General features: G+C 37.6%; 1 protein-coding gene across 5 annotated transcripts in view; it reads left to right on the plus strand.

Annotated features, from left to right (window-relative positions):
* Hif1a (hypoxia inducible factor 1 subunit alpha) overlaps nucleotides 1–15,884 on the plus strand; it is a 49,294-nt gene that overhangs the window by 23,240 nt on the left and 10,170 nt on the right. For 3 of the 5 annotated variants that reach the window (XM_059279098.1, XM_059279101.1, XM_059279103.1), the window contains exons 2-7: nucleotides 4,089–4,282; nucleotides 5,529–5,674; nucleotides 5,756–5,840; nucleotides 7,865–7,977; nucleotides 9,318–9,520; nucleotides 15,006–15,112. In XM_059279098.1, the coding sequence (XP_059135081.1) occupies nucleotides 4,089–4,282; nucleotides 5,529–5,674; nucleotides 5,756–5,840; nucleotides 7,865–7,977; nucleotides 9,318–9,520; nucleotides 15,006–15,112 (848 nt within the window). The remainder of the gene's footprint in view (nucleotides 1–4,088; nucleotides 4,283–5,528; nucleotides 5,675–5,755; nucleotides 5,841–7,864; nucleotides 7,978–9,317; nucleotides 9,521–15,005; nucleotides 15,113–15,884) is intronic. The other 2 variants (XM_059279100.1, XM_059279102.1) reach the window with 1 other exon arrangement.

Below are 15,884 nucleotides of genomic sequence, written 5' to 3' on the forward strand. Positions count from 1 at the left end.
TTGCACAGCCTTGGTGCAGGGGGGAGGAGCTTGGACCTGCCTCAGCTGAGTGTGCTAGGCTCTGCTGACTCCCCATGGGAGACCTTGATTTGGAAATGTGGGGATGGGGGTGGGTTGGGGGGAAGGCGGGGGTTGGGGGAATCTGTGGTTGGTATGTAAAGTGAATAGAAAATTTCTTAATAAAAAAATGAAAAAAAGAGTCTCAGGATACACTTCATTTGAGAATGTATTTTTAATTACATTGTGTTCATTATCTTAAGGAGGTCTGAACTGCTTTGTGGTTTAAAAAAGGGGCAGGAAGAAAGAAATAAAATCTCAGCCTTTATTCTTTAGTTTAGCTTTATATAGTAAAGAAGAACCCTGTAAAAATTAGTGCAAACAAAATAAGGAAGTTGCTGTAACAGACTGATGTTGAGCAAATGAAAAAACACCTAATAGTAAAATAAGATGTTTATTTAGCAGCTCTGTGCAGATATCAACATGTGGGAATACATGGGTAGACTTCTCTCTTAATAGAAGTTGGCCAGTGCCCAGTGGTGAGCAGGTGATTGCCATCAGAGTAGGTGCTTTTCAAATTAGGCTTTTGGATTTACGAGTCTGGTAAGGAATCCCTCTGAATAGCTTAGTGTTCAGTCCTACATTCCAAAGTTAACCCTGTAACTTCTTTATGCATTTAGATGTTTTAAGTCAACAGAGTTTAAACTTTGTAATAATAGCCTAGATTATGAATATGTCTTCATGATTATTAATAATGTGGATTCTCAGCCTGCCTGTTTAAGCTAGAATATAGGTCCTACTATTAACTTTGTAACCTTGGTAAGCACTCTCTTGTGCTCCCTCCCACCCACCCACCCCCGTGTGTGTGTGTGTGTGTGTGTGTGTGTGTGTGTGTGTGTGTGTGTGTGTGCGCGCGCGCCTGTGGCAGCTAGGAGAGTGTTGGATTCCTGTGAAGCTAGTTACAGGCAATTGTGACCTGTCTGCCATAGGTGCTGGGAACAGAGTTCTAGTCATCAGCAACAACAGCAAAGCACTCTTAACCCAGGGAGCCTGAATTTCAGCTCTTAATCACATCTTCTTGTAGTCAGGAAGCCAACAAATGTCTTAAAACATCTGTACTTCTTTTGTGTTATAGAGTCTCATCATAATACAACAAATTACTCACAAACTTTGTGTGTAAACTTAATAAGGCAGTGGTTTAAAATATTTTCTGGAGTTCTATACAAAATAATTTTAAGATTATTAATTTTATATCCAGTGCTTATTTTTTTTTAAAGCAGAAACCATAATGCTACAAAGATTTAGCTATTTTACTAGTTTATATATTATATGTAGAATAGTTATGGAAACTGTTAAGCAAATTATTCAAAAGACAGAACTTTATATACTTGGCTGAAATACCACTTCACGTAGACATTGAAGAAGCAGAATTTCACTTGATCTGTACTTAAAACATCATAAATGGAATTGGTAATTTGCAGGAAACAGTACTTTGCTGCAAGTCTGCTCATGTTCCTTGTGAATCCTGCAGTTCTACTGTAGATGACTGATACAGAGCCTTCCTGGGAGTAGATAAGAAAGAAGGCAGTTCAGATTCTAAAACCCTGGAAGCTTTTTTCACTTTTTCCCTCAAGTGTTTCATTTGAGTGGCTGTTTTTCAGTAGTTTAGATTGGTTAAGTGGTTTAGAAAAGGGAGAGTAGTTGAGTATTTCAAGTTGCTTATAAGGTTCTCTATGCTTAGACTGATTTAATATTTAGGTTGATTGCTGGTCATTCAAATAGAGTACTGCTTCCCACAGCCACCACTGCACATGAATTTAAAAGGGGAAAAATGTGCCAGTCGTGATGGCACGTGTCTTTAATCCCAAAGCTGGGGATCAGAGGCAAATGGATCTTTGTGAGTTTGAGGTCAGCCTGGACTACATAGCAAGTTCCAAGCCAGCCAGGGATATACAGTGAGACCCTGAAAAAGGTGTGTAGGGGTGTGTGTGTGTGTGTGTGTGTGTGTGTGTGTGTGTGTGTAAACAGCATTTGTTGGTGTCCATTATAACCCAGTGGATCTCTGCTGTCTCCCTTACCCCAGCTCCAGAGTATTGTATCAATGAAGTGAGTTTCAAAAACTATTTGATTACACATTTTATTTCAAAATGCAAAGGGAAACAAAGCACTTTTAATGCACTTAAAAGTTTTCAAACTGTTGACATTGTGGCACTCATGTGGCCTTGATAGTTTTTTTATTGTAGATAATTAAGAATATACTGATTCATTTAGATAAGTAGCTCCAAGTGATGTTTCCTTTATACAGTATTTTTATTCTTTCAGAATTTTGTACCTGTATGCAATGTATTTTAATCATAACTACCCTCTAATTGTGACAATGTTTCTTAAAAGTGCTACTTACAATCTTAAGGTTCTTGAGTCAAATTGCTCTAGAATCAGATGTGTCCAGCCAGTGGCCTGCAGACCACATGTGCCCCACAATATCTATGAGTGTGGCTAACACAAGTAATTATAAACTTACATAAAATATAAGTTATGAGGTTTTATTGAAACTTTTTTGTAGCTCAGTTGCACAGTTCATGACAGTGTTGTGTCCTGATGTCAAAAAGTTGGACACATCCACTAAATGTTTGAATTGAAATTTTTGTATCACAGTTTAGTATCTAACAAATATATGCATTCTTTATTAGACTTTGAAAACTATATAACAAGAGAGTTGCTGAGAACTCTTGACAATTATTTAAGAAGGTGGTTTCTATGCATGTAGCTTTCAGCCTCACATTCAAAGGAAGGAGACTTGAAGAAGCGATTATGTGCTTCCTTCATAGAGTACGAGAACTGAGTAAAAAGTCCCTGTTATATTACTAAATGTTTAGTAGATTCCAAGAGCTGCTTTCACCAGTTAGCAAATCACTGATCTATTAAGATTGGAGCTTAGGAGGAAAATAGAGGCAGCATTCTCCATTAATAGAGAAGACTGTGGAAGAATAAAGACAAATACTGGTCTGTGCCCATCCTATTTGCTACACGGTTGCTACTTTTAATCTATGGAGCCCAGGTTCTTTTCGTAAAATAGGAGTACTGTTTAATCTATTTATAGGTTGTTATGAGATAACTAAGCACCTCATTTAGATTAATATTTGATAGTGGCAGACTTACAGGAGCAGCTAAGAACAGAGCCAGGTTTAGCCTGACATTCAATTCAATGTTGCTAGGCAGGTAAGCAAAGGAAGACAGCTCTGCTTGATATGATAAACAAATTGGACCAAGGTTTTTTGTTTTGTTTTGTTTTTTGAGCCACCAGCCAACTCACAAATCATGACATGGAGAGTTAATATAAATGTGACATGCCTTCACATAGTTAAAGTAATATTCCACAGCATAAACAAATGTAACATTTATTTGCCTAGTTAATATTCCACAACACAAAATTGCTTTTGGAAAATTCCTCAACATGTATCATTCATTGTATTGATGCTTCTATTACCTTTACTAGCACCCTCATGGGTTGGAATTATGGTGCATCTTTATTTCTTCCACACTCCTGCGTCTCTTTGGTATCCATTATTAAGGAAATAGGCAATCTGAAAGTGGCAGCCTGCTGTAGCTGCTAATATAAACTCCCACGGTCAGAGAGGATGTGGGAAAGTATTGATGTCAAAAGAGACTGATCGAGTTATAAATAACCATTAACACCTTAAACTGCCCATAAAATTATTACCTGTCTTCAAGTTATTATGTCCAACTTCAGTTTCTTCAAACTTACGTAGGGTTTCTCTATGCTGAGAATACTCTGGAATGACTGTGAGGCATTAGATATATAGACTACTGTAAGTTTGGGGATGAAAGCATCTGCTTTGGAAATGTTTAAAACTTGGACATATTAACAGAATTTATTATGTTTTCAGTGATCCAAAATTTGTATAGCTATTTTATAAAATTTTGTTCATCTCCCACACAAGTCTTATATAATTAGATGCCTTCTTCTAATCCTTATACAGTACACAGGAAAATGCAAAATTAGTTTTATTCAAGTTTAGACAAACTAACATATACATTCTTGTCTCTTTTCTTTCTTTTTTTCTGTTAAGTAGGATGAGTTCTGAACGTCGAAAAGAAAAGTCTAGAGATGCAGCGAGATCTCGGCGAAGCAAAGAGTCCGAAGTTTTTTATGAGCTTGCTCATCAGCTGCCACTTCCCCACAATGTGAGCTCACATCTTGATAAAGCTTCTGTTATGAGGCTCACCATCAGTTACTTACGTGTGAGGAAACTTCTGGATGCTGGTGAGTTCTTCAAGAACATAATAGACCAAAAAATTATAAGTTAAAAACATCTGGAAATTACTTTTAGCAGGTGGCCACAATGCTTTCTTTTAAGAGAGTTATTGTGTATATGTGTGTGCATGCATACTCACGCACATGTGTGTGCATGTTAATATGTTCATGAAAGTGCCATTGGAGGCCAGAGAGGGTGTCAGATCCCTTGGAGCGGGAATTACAGGTATTTATGAGCCAAGTATTTATGTTGTGGGTGCTGGAGTCCAAAATATGGTCCTGTTGATTGAGCAGCAAGCATTCTTAACTGGAGTCATCTCTGTGGCCTCACAATATGTATATATTATATATATAAATATATGTGGATGTTTTATCTTCAACATTTGCATGCCTAGTGCCTGCAGAGGCCAGAAGAGGATGTCAGATTCCTTGGAACTGGAGATACAGACAGCTGTGAGTGCTGAGAATTGAACCCAGCTAATCTGAAAGATCAGCCAGTGCTCTTAACTGCTGAGCCATCTCTCCAATATGGCACCCATACAATACTTTTTAAAAGTACCTAATTATGCTGTGATATGTATACTTTAAATCTTTTCACTATTTTTTACTCCATTAATCAATCTTTGATTTTCTTAGTTACCTATGGGAATAGTCCCTTTTGTACTGTAAGTTGTTTTGGTTTGCCCTTTATTTTTAAACATGCAAATATAACTCTATAGCTCCTGGTACATTAGCATGATCAGTGAATAGATATTATAACCCAATAAAGTTGTCACTGTTTCATCCTCTAGAACATACTCTCCATTCTTCCACATGACAGCATCCTTTTTCTTACTAGCTTTTAAAGCTTCATTCAGACATTTTCAAGATATTGACATTTTTCCTCCATTTCCTCCTGTTGTACCTATTGCCCCTCCACCCACCCCCACCCACCCGCCATTTTTTTTAAGACAGGGAGACACCTTGTAACCCTGATTGATCTGTATCTTGCTATGTAAACCAGGCTGCCTTGAACTCACAGAGTTCCACCTGCCTCTTCCTCCTTAGTGCTGCATATAAAGCTGTGCCTGTCTTTTTAAAATATCTTTTTCCCCCCCATGGATTTCTCTGTTTGCAAATTTATTTTAAACAGTTATGTAAAACAACTGGGAAAAAATCTCATGAAAATATACAGAAATAAATATATGTACTGAAGATATTTAAAAGTACTTAAGATAAAGCCTTATTTTGTTTCTTCCCTCTTGTGTCCTTGTAGGTGATCTGGACATTGAAGATGAAATGAAAGCACAAATGAACTGCTTCTATTTGAAAGCCCTGGATGGCTTTGTTATGGTGCTTACAGACGATGGTGACATGATTTACATTTCTGATAACGTCAACAAATACATGGGGTTAACTCAGGTAAAGTCCTCGTATATGAAGAGCCCTTCTGGGTACTTTGATTATATGATGTAGATCTAATTGTTTTTAATGTGTTTACAGTTTGAACTAACTGGACACAGTGTGTTTGATTTTACTCATCCATGTGACCATGAGGAAATGAGAGAAATGCTTACACACAGAAATGGTGAGAAGAAAAATCTATTGTTTGATTTAATATGACAGGTGATTTTTCAGTCAGACTAATTTTATCTTTTTGGTAATGAACTGATTTAAGAAAGAATGTTGTTTTACATTTAATGTTAATACTGTTCTTTGTTAAAACTGTTATTCTACATTTTAGAAAACAAACAAAAAGTTTTAAAACTCATTGAATTAATAGGTAATTACACACACGAGCAGACAAGATGGAAAAATAAATAAAAAACCAAGACCAAGACAGTTATAAATGAAAATACAGTATTAAGGCAAGAAGTTATAATACAAATGACAGGTAATAGGATTTTAGACAATTATGGAAAACACAGTGGCAATTTGGGTTCAGGCTTTCTCAGTGTCCAAAGGGGGATGGGAGGAGTTGACCAGGCTTTTAAGACTAGTTGGAAGGCCCACATGTGGTGGTGCTCACCTTTAATTCTAGCACTTGGGAGGCAGATACAGGCAGATGTTTTGAGTTCTAGGTCAACCTGGTTTATGTAGCTAGTTTCAAACCATCCAAGGCTACAGAGTGAGACCTGTCTCAAAAACAAAAGTATTATGTTATGGATGCTTGCATATTAACAAAAGTAGTAAGAGAGGCCTGGAACACTTGAGAGTTTTGTGAAGTGCTTGTTGGATTACAGAGGCAGAAGTTGAAGTTTTACACACTTGTGTCTTCTTACACAGTGTACTTGTCTTTTTTTTAAATTCTGGCAGGATCTAGTCTCTTCTCTTTGAAAGCATTCTTATTAAGCCTTGACTACTTTACATTCAACTTAGGCATTCATAATCATTTAATTAATGAATAATTAAAATTATTCATCTTTGCATCACTCACAGTATACACATTAGATTCTGAATAATGAGTATTTTGTGTTTGCTTTTTTTCTAAGATCTTAGTTTTATATATCCTAAATGTATCCTAAATTTGATAGATTTCAATGATTTTTAATATATTCATAGACATAGGCCAACCACCACCATACCTTTAATTTTAGAAAAAAAAATACTTGTTTTTATTTTGTTTGTGTGTATTAAGACAGGGTCTCACTATATAGGCAGGGCTGGTCTAGGACTCCCTGTAGACTAAGAAGTTCTATACCTTTATATCATCCATCTCCTTATACCTCCCTGAGCAACCTCTAATCCACATTTTCTGGGCATTTCATATAAATGAAACATTTGTTTTGAACCAGACTAAGCAATAAAAATAGGAAATCAAGATGCTATTCCACAGTCATCTGAATGTAATCTCATTTTTTTAGTTACAAGGTTTGGAATAAGGCTACAGAGACTTGAATTGATTTATCCCTGCTTTATTTCTGTGACTTTTCTTTTGGTGGTACTGGGGAATCAAACCCAGGGCTTCAGTGTATGTGCTAAGGAAGTGCTCTTCCATTGAGCAACATTCCCAATCCCCATTTCTGTAACTTTAAATTTGAACAAGGTCTCACTGTGTAGCTCAGGTTGGCCTAGAACTCTCCAGCCTCCTTAAACCTTCTGAGTGCTAAGAGTACTACTATGGCATGATTTCTCTAACTATAAAACATTCTGTCTGGGTTTCACACAGATGCTATTTACTACCAAAAGGTAAGTTGATATTTTTAAAATTCTATAAATACATTGCTGCTTATTCAAAATTGAATTATCAAATTTGGTAAAGGACATGAAGTATTTATTCAAGTTCTTTTTTGTGGGGGAGGGGGACATGTTTATATACTGACAGCACACTTAGGGCAAACGCATACCATTTTCATATATTTTTTTTACACCAGCACAGATGAATAACAGTCATGTAGTCATGTAAAGTGTAGACTCTCCTTCGATTCAAGGACTCTCTGTGGTCTTATAAACACTGCCCAGGGTGGAGCCGTCAGACCTGATGGATGTGTTGAAGTGGGTGAAAAGGGAGCAAATGTTGTGTTAATGCTGAGGTGGTCACCTTGCTACTCTTAGTGTAACGAATTTCTATGTTTAGCTATGACTTAAAACTTTGTCTCTTGCTTTCATTAGGCCCAGTGAAAAAAGGTAAAGAACAAAACACCCAGCGAAGCTTTTTTCTCAGAATGAAATGTACTCTAACTAGCCGGGGGAGAACAATGAACATAAAGTCTGCGACGTGGAAGGTAAGGAAGCTGAGTGGGCGTTGATTTATAGAGAACTCCATGCACTTACATGCTGCTGGTATCAAGAACTTTCACCAGAGTGGTGAAAGTGACCCTAGCACCTGGAAGCAGGGGGCTGCTATGAGTTTGAAGGCAGCCTTGTCTACACAGCAAGTTCCAGCTAGCCAGGGAAGTGCAGCAAGCCCTACCTCAGAAAACAAAATGAACTTGACCTTGTCTCAACCCAAACTCTAAAGAGTTTAAGAGGTATGAGGGGGAGCTGGAGAGATGGCTTAGTGGTTAAGAGCACTTGCTTGTCAAGGACCTGGTTTGGTTCCCAGCACCCATGTGTCAGCTCACAATCATCTATAACTCCCAATTCCAGAGATCCAATATTCTTTTCTGACCTCTTCTTCAGGCACCAGGTGCACACACAGTGCACACATATACATGCGGGCAGAACACTTACCCACATAAAATAAAAATAAATTTTAAAAAATGATGAGGAAATTATAATTGTTCCCTTTTGCATTTCTGCGCTTGCATCCAGTGCGTGTGATCTCCATTTAAACAGTGTAGTAATTTGTGCTTGCATCCAGTGTGTGTGATCTCCATTTAAAACAGTGTAGTAATTCGCCAGTTTGAGATATGAACTTAAGTTATGGGAAATATGGTATTCCTATACCAAGCTAACTTAGTCAGTTGGCTTTTTTTTTTTAAAGTTTAATTTTCTATCCATCACTGTTTAATTTCCTTGTTCAGTACTGAACCATAGTCATCACAGAAAAATCAATGATGAGTGAAGGAGGAAAGACAGCCCAGACTTACACAAGGAGGCTTTTTTTTTTAATTTTTTTTTTTTCAGAGCTGAGGAGCGAACCCAGGGCCTTGCGCTTGCTAGGCAAGTGCTCTATTACTGAGCTAAATCCCCAGCCCGAGGCCTTTTTAAAAAAATACATAAATAAAGACTGATGTATAATTTTTTTTCCGTGTGTGTCTGTGTGTGTGTGTGTGTGTGTGTGTGTGTGTGATTTACTTGGATGAAAGTGTGCCATGTGCTTGCAGTGCCTGCAAAGGCCAAAGAGGGCATTAGACCCATAGTCTGGGTTATAAGTGAGCCCTCATTTTTTATTATGTGCATGAATGGTTCACCTCCATGTATATCAGTGTATACATGCATGCTTGTTGCCTGAAGAGATGAGAAGGCATCAGATCCTCTGGAACTAGAGTTACAGATGGTTGTGACACTTTTGTCAAAGTTTGTCAGGTCAAACTCAACTACTGACCTGCATTTCTCTTTTCCCCCTTTTAAAAAAAAAAAAAAAAAAAAGGTAACCGCTTGTTTTCTTGCTCATACATAGGTGCTTCACTGCACAGGCCATATCCACGTATATGATACCAACAGTAACCAACCTCAGTGTGGGTACAAGAAACCACCCATGACATGCTTGGTGCTGATTTGTGAACCCATCCCTCATCCATCAAATATTGAAATTCCTTTAGATAGCAAGACTTTTCTCAGTCGACACAGCCTGGATATGAAATTTTCTTACTGTGATGAAAGGTAAATTAATCCTATTTTATACTTTCAAAATTTAAATTTCTCTGTAGTCTTTTTATACTCACTATAGTAAAAACTTAATGGTACATTACATGTGTTCATGAAGCTGAGTAAAAAGATGCATCCTAGGACACAAAAACATAAGATTAGCTTTGTAAATTCACACATTTATTAAACATTGACTGTGTACTATAAATACTCTGCCAAATATTATGCAAATCTGTTAAGATGAGATTCTTAGCCGGATCTGGTGGCACACTCCTGTCATCTCAGCACTGGGAGACTGAGGCAGGAGGAAGGTGGGTTCAAAGTCAGCTGTCTTACAAAAATATTTTAAAGGGCTAGGGATGTAGGTCAGAGATGGATTGCTTGTCTAGCATGCAAAAGGCCTTGAGTTCCTGCCTTGCTACTGCAAGCCACCACAAAAAATCATGATGTTCTTTTGCTTTAGGGAATCCTGCTTATATTGAGAATGTAAATTTCAAAGACATAAAGTTTATGTAGCGTAGGCAACAAAATTTTGGTCTTTAACCTACGTGTTCTTGAGCACCTTCAACTCCACCCATGGTTCCTGTCACCATTTCCCAAATCTGTTACTACTTGTGTTTAATTGCCAACTGAGTGTTTCTGTCTGATCACTTCCTGTATAATGAAATAAATACTTCTATTCCTGAACTGCACCACTGCTGCTCCCAGACAGCCGGACAAATTGCTGCTCCTCTTGTGATGCCTAGTGTTGTCGACGTAGCACTATTGATACCTGACTCTAACCTTTACCACAAAGTACACTTAGTTGGTCTGTAAATATTGTAAATGCACTGTTCAACTGTCTCTCCTCATCATTCTATCTATCTTTGTGTTCTTGTCATTGAATTCTTTACTTCATTACCTTTGGCCTGAGTTGTTGCCATAAACTCGTGAACTGCATTTCTACCAACAGATTTGTGCCCTTTTACTCTTACATCCAGGATCAGATCATGCCATTCTCTTGTTAGAAATGCACCAATTGCTTCTTGTAGCAATATGTGGGAAGAAGACTTTTATTTATCAAAAGGTGCTGTACATTCTGGGTGTGGTAGTTTGTGTCTATGATCTCAATACTTGGGAGGCTGAGACAGGAAAGTCACCAAAAGTTCAAAGCCAGCCTGGACTGCATATGAACTCCCGTCTAGTCGGGGCTGCGTAGTCTGTTTCAAAGAGAGAAAGGGTTTACAGTTAAATCTAGATGTATTTACAGTCTGGTCCTTTCTCAGTTCTCCAAATTAACCAGGAGGTGGGAGAATCACTCATCTGCATACGGCCGCAACCACTTATAACCAAGAGTTGCGTGTGCGTTTTTAAGGTCTAGTGCCTTTGCACTCACTCACTCACCTTCTAACAGCATCTCAGGCAGCATCCTTGTATGTGCTTCTGTCATAGTGTTTGCTCTGTTGCTGCCTTGTTAGTCTTTTTCTACAAGCTGTATAGCCTGTGATTAGAGACTTAGGTTCTGTAGCCACCTGAAATTCTGATGCTGGTGCCTAGATCAGTTCTTCTACATCACTTTCTTTCTACATCACTTTCTTGCTTTTTGTTTGTTTGTTTGTTGTTTGGCTTTTTTGAGAGAGTCTATATAGCCCTAACTGTCCTTAAAATCACTGTGTAGACCAGGCTAGCCTCTAGCTCACAGAGGTCTGCCTGCCTCTCCTTCCCAAGTGCTGGGATTAAAGGTGTGCACCATCACACCCAGCAAATACATAGCTTTCTTACCTCCTACTTGAGATAGTTATCTAACGATTTTATGGAAACACCAATTTTAAGTTCTTAGCATTTTAGATAACTATAATTCCTCATGCTTTAGACAAAGAAATGTTAGCAGAGCACTGACTAAGATCACACAACATAGGATTCTGTTCTGGCTTGGAATTTGGGTACTTAACTGATGTCACACTGGCAATCCTAATCTAGAAGGGTCAGACCTCCCTCAAAAATCTGTTACGAGGCCTTTAGAAATTCGTTGTGTGTCCAGTACACTTACTACTGGTGTCAACTTTAATAAAAGGAAGAGAAAAACTAAGAACTATTTTATGGTTTTCATACCTGTTTTATGGTGTTTATTGCCAGCATGCAAAAGTGTGGTGGAAGTAAAATTCCCATCCCCTTTATTTTTAAACTTGTGTAGTAGAAAATAGGGCAGTGTGGGGATAAAGGAAAGCAAAATAGTCAAAACAAGAAAGGTGGTGGCGTTCCCCTCTGGTTCTATCAGAAAATTAACGCAGTGATCATGACATCAGTTAAAAGACTAAAAGCTTAACGATAACTCACACAAGGAGACTCTTGTTTTTTTGTTAAAATTTTTTTCTAAGAACTTCTTGAATCTATAACCCATCAGAATCAAGGCATAGGAAAACATCACATTTCTAACATCCTGGTTCACCAAGATGGGCCAGCAGATAAAGGCACCTGCCACCAAACCTGACAACATGAATTCAGTCTCTGGGACTCATAAGGTGGAAGGAGAGAACCAACTCCCACAAACTGTCCTCTGACCTCTACCTTTATGCTATGGCACACACACATACACTCACACAAAGCAAATAAATAAAATGTAATGAAGTTTTAAATTTCTAACATCCAGACTATCCACAAAGAGCTGTTTATTTTACTTAGTAATGTCTGTGTATAATCGTTTGGCACATTGATTTGAACATTTGCTGTGTTCATAGAAATGATGATTCCTCCCCTTAAGATGCATATTGTAAATGAATGACATACTATATAGTTCATTTAGAAAACAAATTTCCTAATCCAGTAAAAAAAAAAAAAAAAAAAAAACTTTCTAGGAACTGGAGAGGTAACTCATACTTGCTTGCATAGCATATATAAGACCTGGGGTTCAGTGTCTACCACCAAAACAAAATAATTGTGCTAGTGGTGACAGAACCAAGGACCCTGTGCATACTAGGTTTTCTGGTTAAAATGTTTTAAACATTTTAAACAAACTATTTAAATAAAATAGTTTTCTGGACCTCTTGCCCTCTTTTGGTACTGAATTACTATGTAGTTCTCTAAACTTGTTTATTTTCTCTTGTGTCCTCCAGCATACACAAAATCAGCCTGCCAAGAAAACTGGTATTTCTGTTTTGATTTCTCAGTATCCTATTCTTCAGCAGTCGGCATTCGTCAGACTAGAAACACTCACTGGTCGGCGTGTGGTTGAGTCAAAGCATCCTAAGACTCAGCAAACATAAGCTCCATTTATCTGATCCTCTTACCTTCATCTCATGAACCCTTTCTCTCCACTGCCTGTGCTCGCCACACCAGACTCTTCACCGCCTATCCCATGCATTTATTTCTGTGCTATAGCTTCTTCCTGAATGGTTTTTGCAAACTTCTCTTCGCCACTCTTCTACACTGAATTCATACATGTCCTTGAAGGATCCGTCCCTCACCTTACCATTCTTCTCTTGACAAGGAGTGTAGTTCCTCTCATTCCTAGAACAGGTACCTATCACTGTGTTTACCACCCTCTTTCATAAATAGTGTGGCAAGTATGCCAGAAGACTGCCCACAGGTTAGGTTTTCTCATTGCATTTGCATGTCTAGAACGTGACAGAAACATGAATGTTTTAGTGTTTCATTTTTGTGGGAATTTTATTTTAAGTATATAAAACCATATAAGAGCAATTCAGATTTTTATGGCTGAGTGTGTGGGTGCATATATGTGGGCTCATGTGGGCCACAGCACAAAGGTAGAGGTCAGAGGACAGTTTGTGGGAGTTGGTTCTCCCCTTCCACCATGTGGGTCCCAGAGACTAAATTCATGCTGTCAGGTTTGGTGGCAGGTGCATAACCTGCTGGCCCATTTTTGTGGCCCTGGATGTTAGAAATGTGATGTAAAGATTTTCCTAAAATTGGACAAAATGTTTTCTGTGTCTTGATTCTGAGGTTATAGACCAAGAAGTTCCTAGAAAACATTTTAACCAGAAAATGTAGTATGCATAGGGTCCTTGGTTCTGTCACCACTAGCACAAAAGGGAGGGGAGGTGGCCTTTGTCTAACATTTGTGAATCCCTAGATCAGTGGTTCTCAACCAGTGGGTCATGACTCCGTTAAAGGTTGGACAACCCTTTCACAGCCGTTGCCTTACAACCATCGGAAAACACAGATATTTGCATTACAATTCATAACAGCAGCAAAATTACAGTTATAAAGTAGCAACAAAAATAATTTTATGGTTGGGAGTCACCGCAACATGAGGAACTGTATTAAAGGGTCACGGCATAAGGAAGGTTGAGAACCACTGCTCTAGATCCAATCCCTGCTACCATTCTGGGATGGAGGGGAAGACAAATATTTTTAAAGCATAGTTTATTTCCCTTTGTAATGCTGCCATCTAGTGTTGATGTGTTTTGGTATATCCTGTTTTGAAAGTGAGTTTGATTTATGTTTTAATGTGGTTTTTTTTGGTTTTAGAGTAAATGGCAGATCTTAAACTGCAAGCTATATTATTTAACATACTGTTATGAACAAAGCTACCTTGCTTATGCCCATTCTCTAATTAGGTGTTTGCTTTTTGGACATATGAGTATCTTTTACCTGCAACTCAAGTTTTGTTTTGTTTTTTTAAAGCCCTTTGAAATCTCAGCCAAACAATCTTAACACTTGGTTCTTATTAATGAGGAAACCAAGTAAAGAGTTATCTTCTAAAACATCATAATAGTTATTCCTTTACTTTCCATTTAGTATGGACGTCCTTGGCTTAATGATAGTGAAATTTCATAGTTGATATTAAAGTGAGGCCTTGCCGTGGACCTAAAAATTATAAGGTGAAGAATTTGGCTGTATGAAAAATAAACTGCTATAGATGTCAACTGTATTTTATCATAATTGTGACTATCTTTGAAACTTATTTAGCATTATTAAGATTTTTGTTTTTTGAGACAGGATTTCTCTGTGAAACAGTCCTGACTGTCCTAGAACTCACTTTATAGACCAGGTTGGTCTCAAACTCACAAAGATCTGCCTGCCTCTGTCTCCCAAGAGCTGGGATTAACCACTGCCAAGCTTATTAAGATTTATTAATACTCTGTTTGATACAATAGTATGTATAATGAAATGTGTTTTTAAAAAATAGGTCATGAGTTTGGGTAAAAGGGTAAGAGTCAAATATCAAGGATGGATCTAAATGACATGGAAAGGCTCACTATTATACTAAGTATAGAATTGGGATTTTTGTTTATTTTGGTTGGGTTTTTTAGGGGGAGTTGTTTGTTGGTTTTATTTGTTTGTTTTTTATGAAATGGTTTCTCTGTGCATAGTCCTTGCTGTCCTGGAACTCTCTCTGTAAACCAGGCTGGCCTAAAATTCACAGAGATGTGTCTGCCTCTGCCTCCTGAGTTCTGGGATTAAAGGTGTGTGCTGCCACCACCTGACTGAAGTACAGAATTGTTAGGGGTGAGTTGTAAACTTATTAATTGAAAAATAATCTTTAATTTTTTTTAAACAGAATTACTGAATTGATGGGTTATGAGCCAGAAGAACTTTTGGGCCGCTCAATTTATGAATATTATCATGCTTTGGACTCTGATCATCTGACCAAAACTCATCATGATAGTAAGTACAGTAGAAGAACTCAAGGAGATAGTCTCATTGCTTAAGTCCTGCAGTCTCTACTGTTTGTACCTCTAACTTTCTAGTTAAAATTACTACCCAGTCTCCTTAGACCAAGAATGTTCAACAGCCCTTTCATAAGATGTCTTGATCATGAAATTGTTTTGTTTTGTTACAAATATTAGCAAAAAATAAATAAATAAAGTCATTTAATAATACATAAAGCTTCCCTGGCATTTTAAACACAGAGACAAATAAAAGTCAACTATTATAGTATCTGACCTACATACCTATATACTGAAATCAGTGGTTGGTCAATAGAAGGTAGTCAAAAAGCATTTGTTCATAAATCAGTGAATGGGATTAGTATACTCATGACACCCTTGACATATACTAGGTTTCTGAATTTTACTCAGATGAAGTCTACGATATCAAAGTAAGTCAAATGTCACAATTTCTCACTTGCCTACTGAATCTGGACCTAGACATGACTTCCCAGTTTGATTGAGGGTACTGTATATCACTGAATTAGTGTAATTTGCCTTGAACTACAGAGTGCCTAAATTGTAGTCAGAGCATGGATAGTCACAATAACATCATGATTGATTTACTATATTCTCTTCAGTAATTAATTTAGACTGCATGAATTCCTACAGGGCTATAGTATGATATAAACTTACACATTCAAATGTTCTGAGTATAATTTTTTTTAGAGTGATTTGGTTCTCTGACACTTAAGGAACAATGGTACCATTTTCTTGAATGTACCCTCTGA

Source organism: Peromyscus eremicus, chromosome 14 (assembly GCF_949786415.1).
Source record: "Peromyscus eremicus chromosome 14, PerEre_H2_v1, whole genome shotgun sequence".
Classification (NCBI taxonomy): domain Eukaryota; kingdom Metazoa; phylum Chordata; class Mammalia; order Rodentia; family Cricetidae; genus Peromyscus; species Peromyscus eremicus.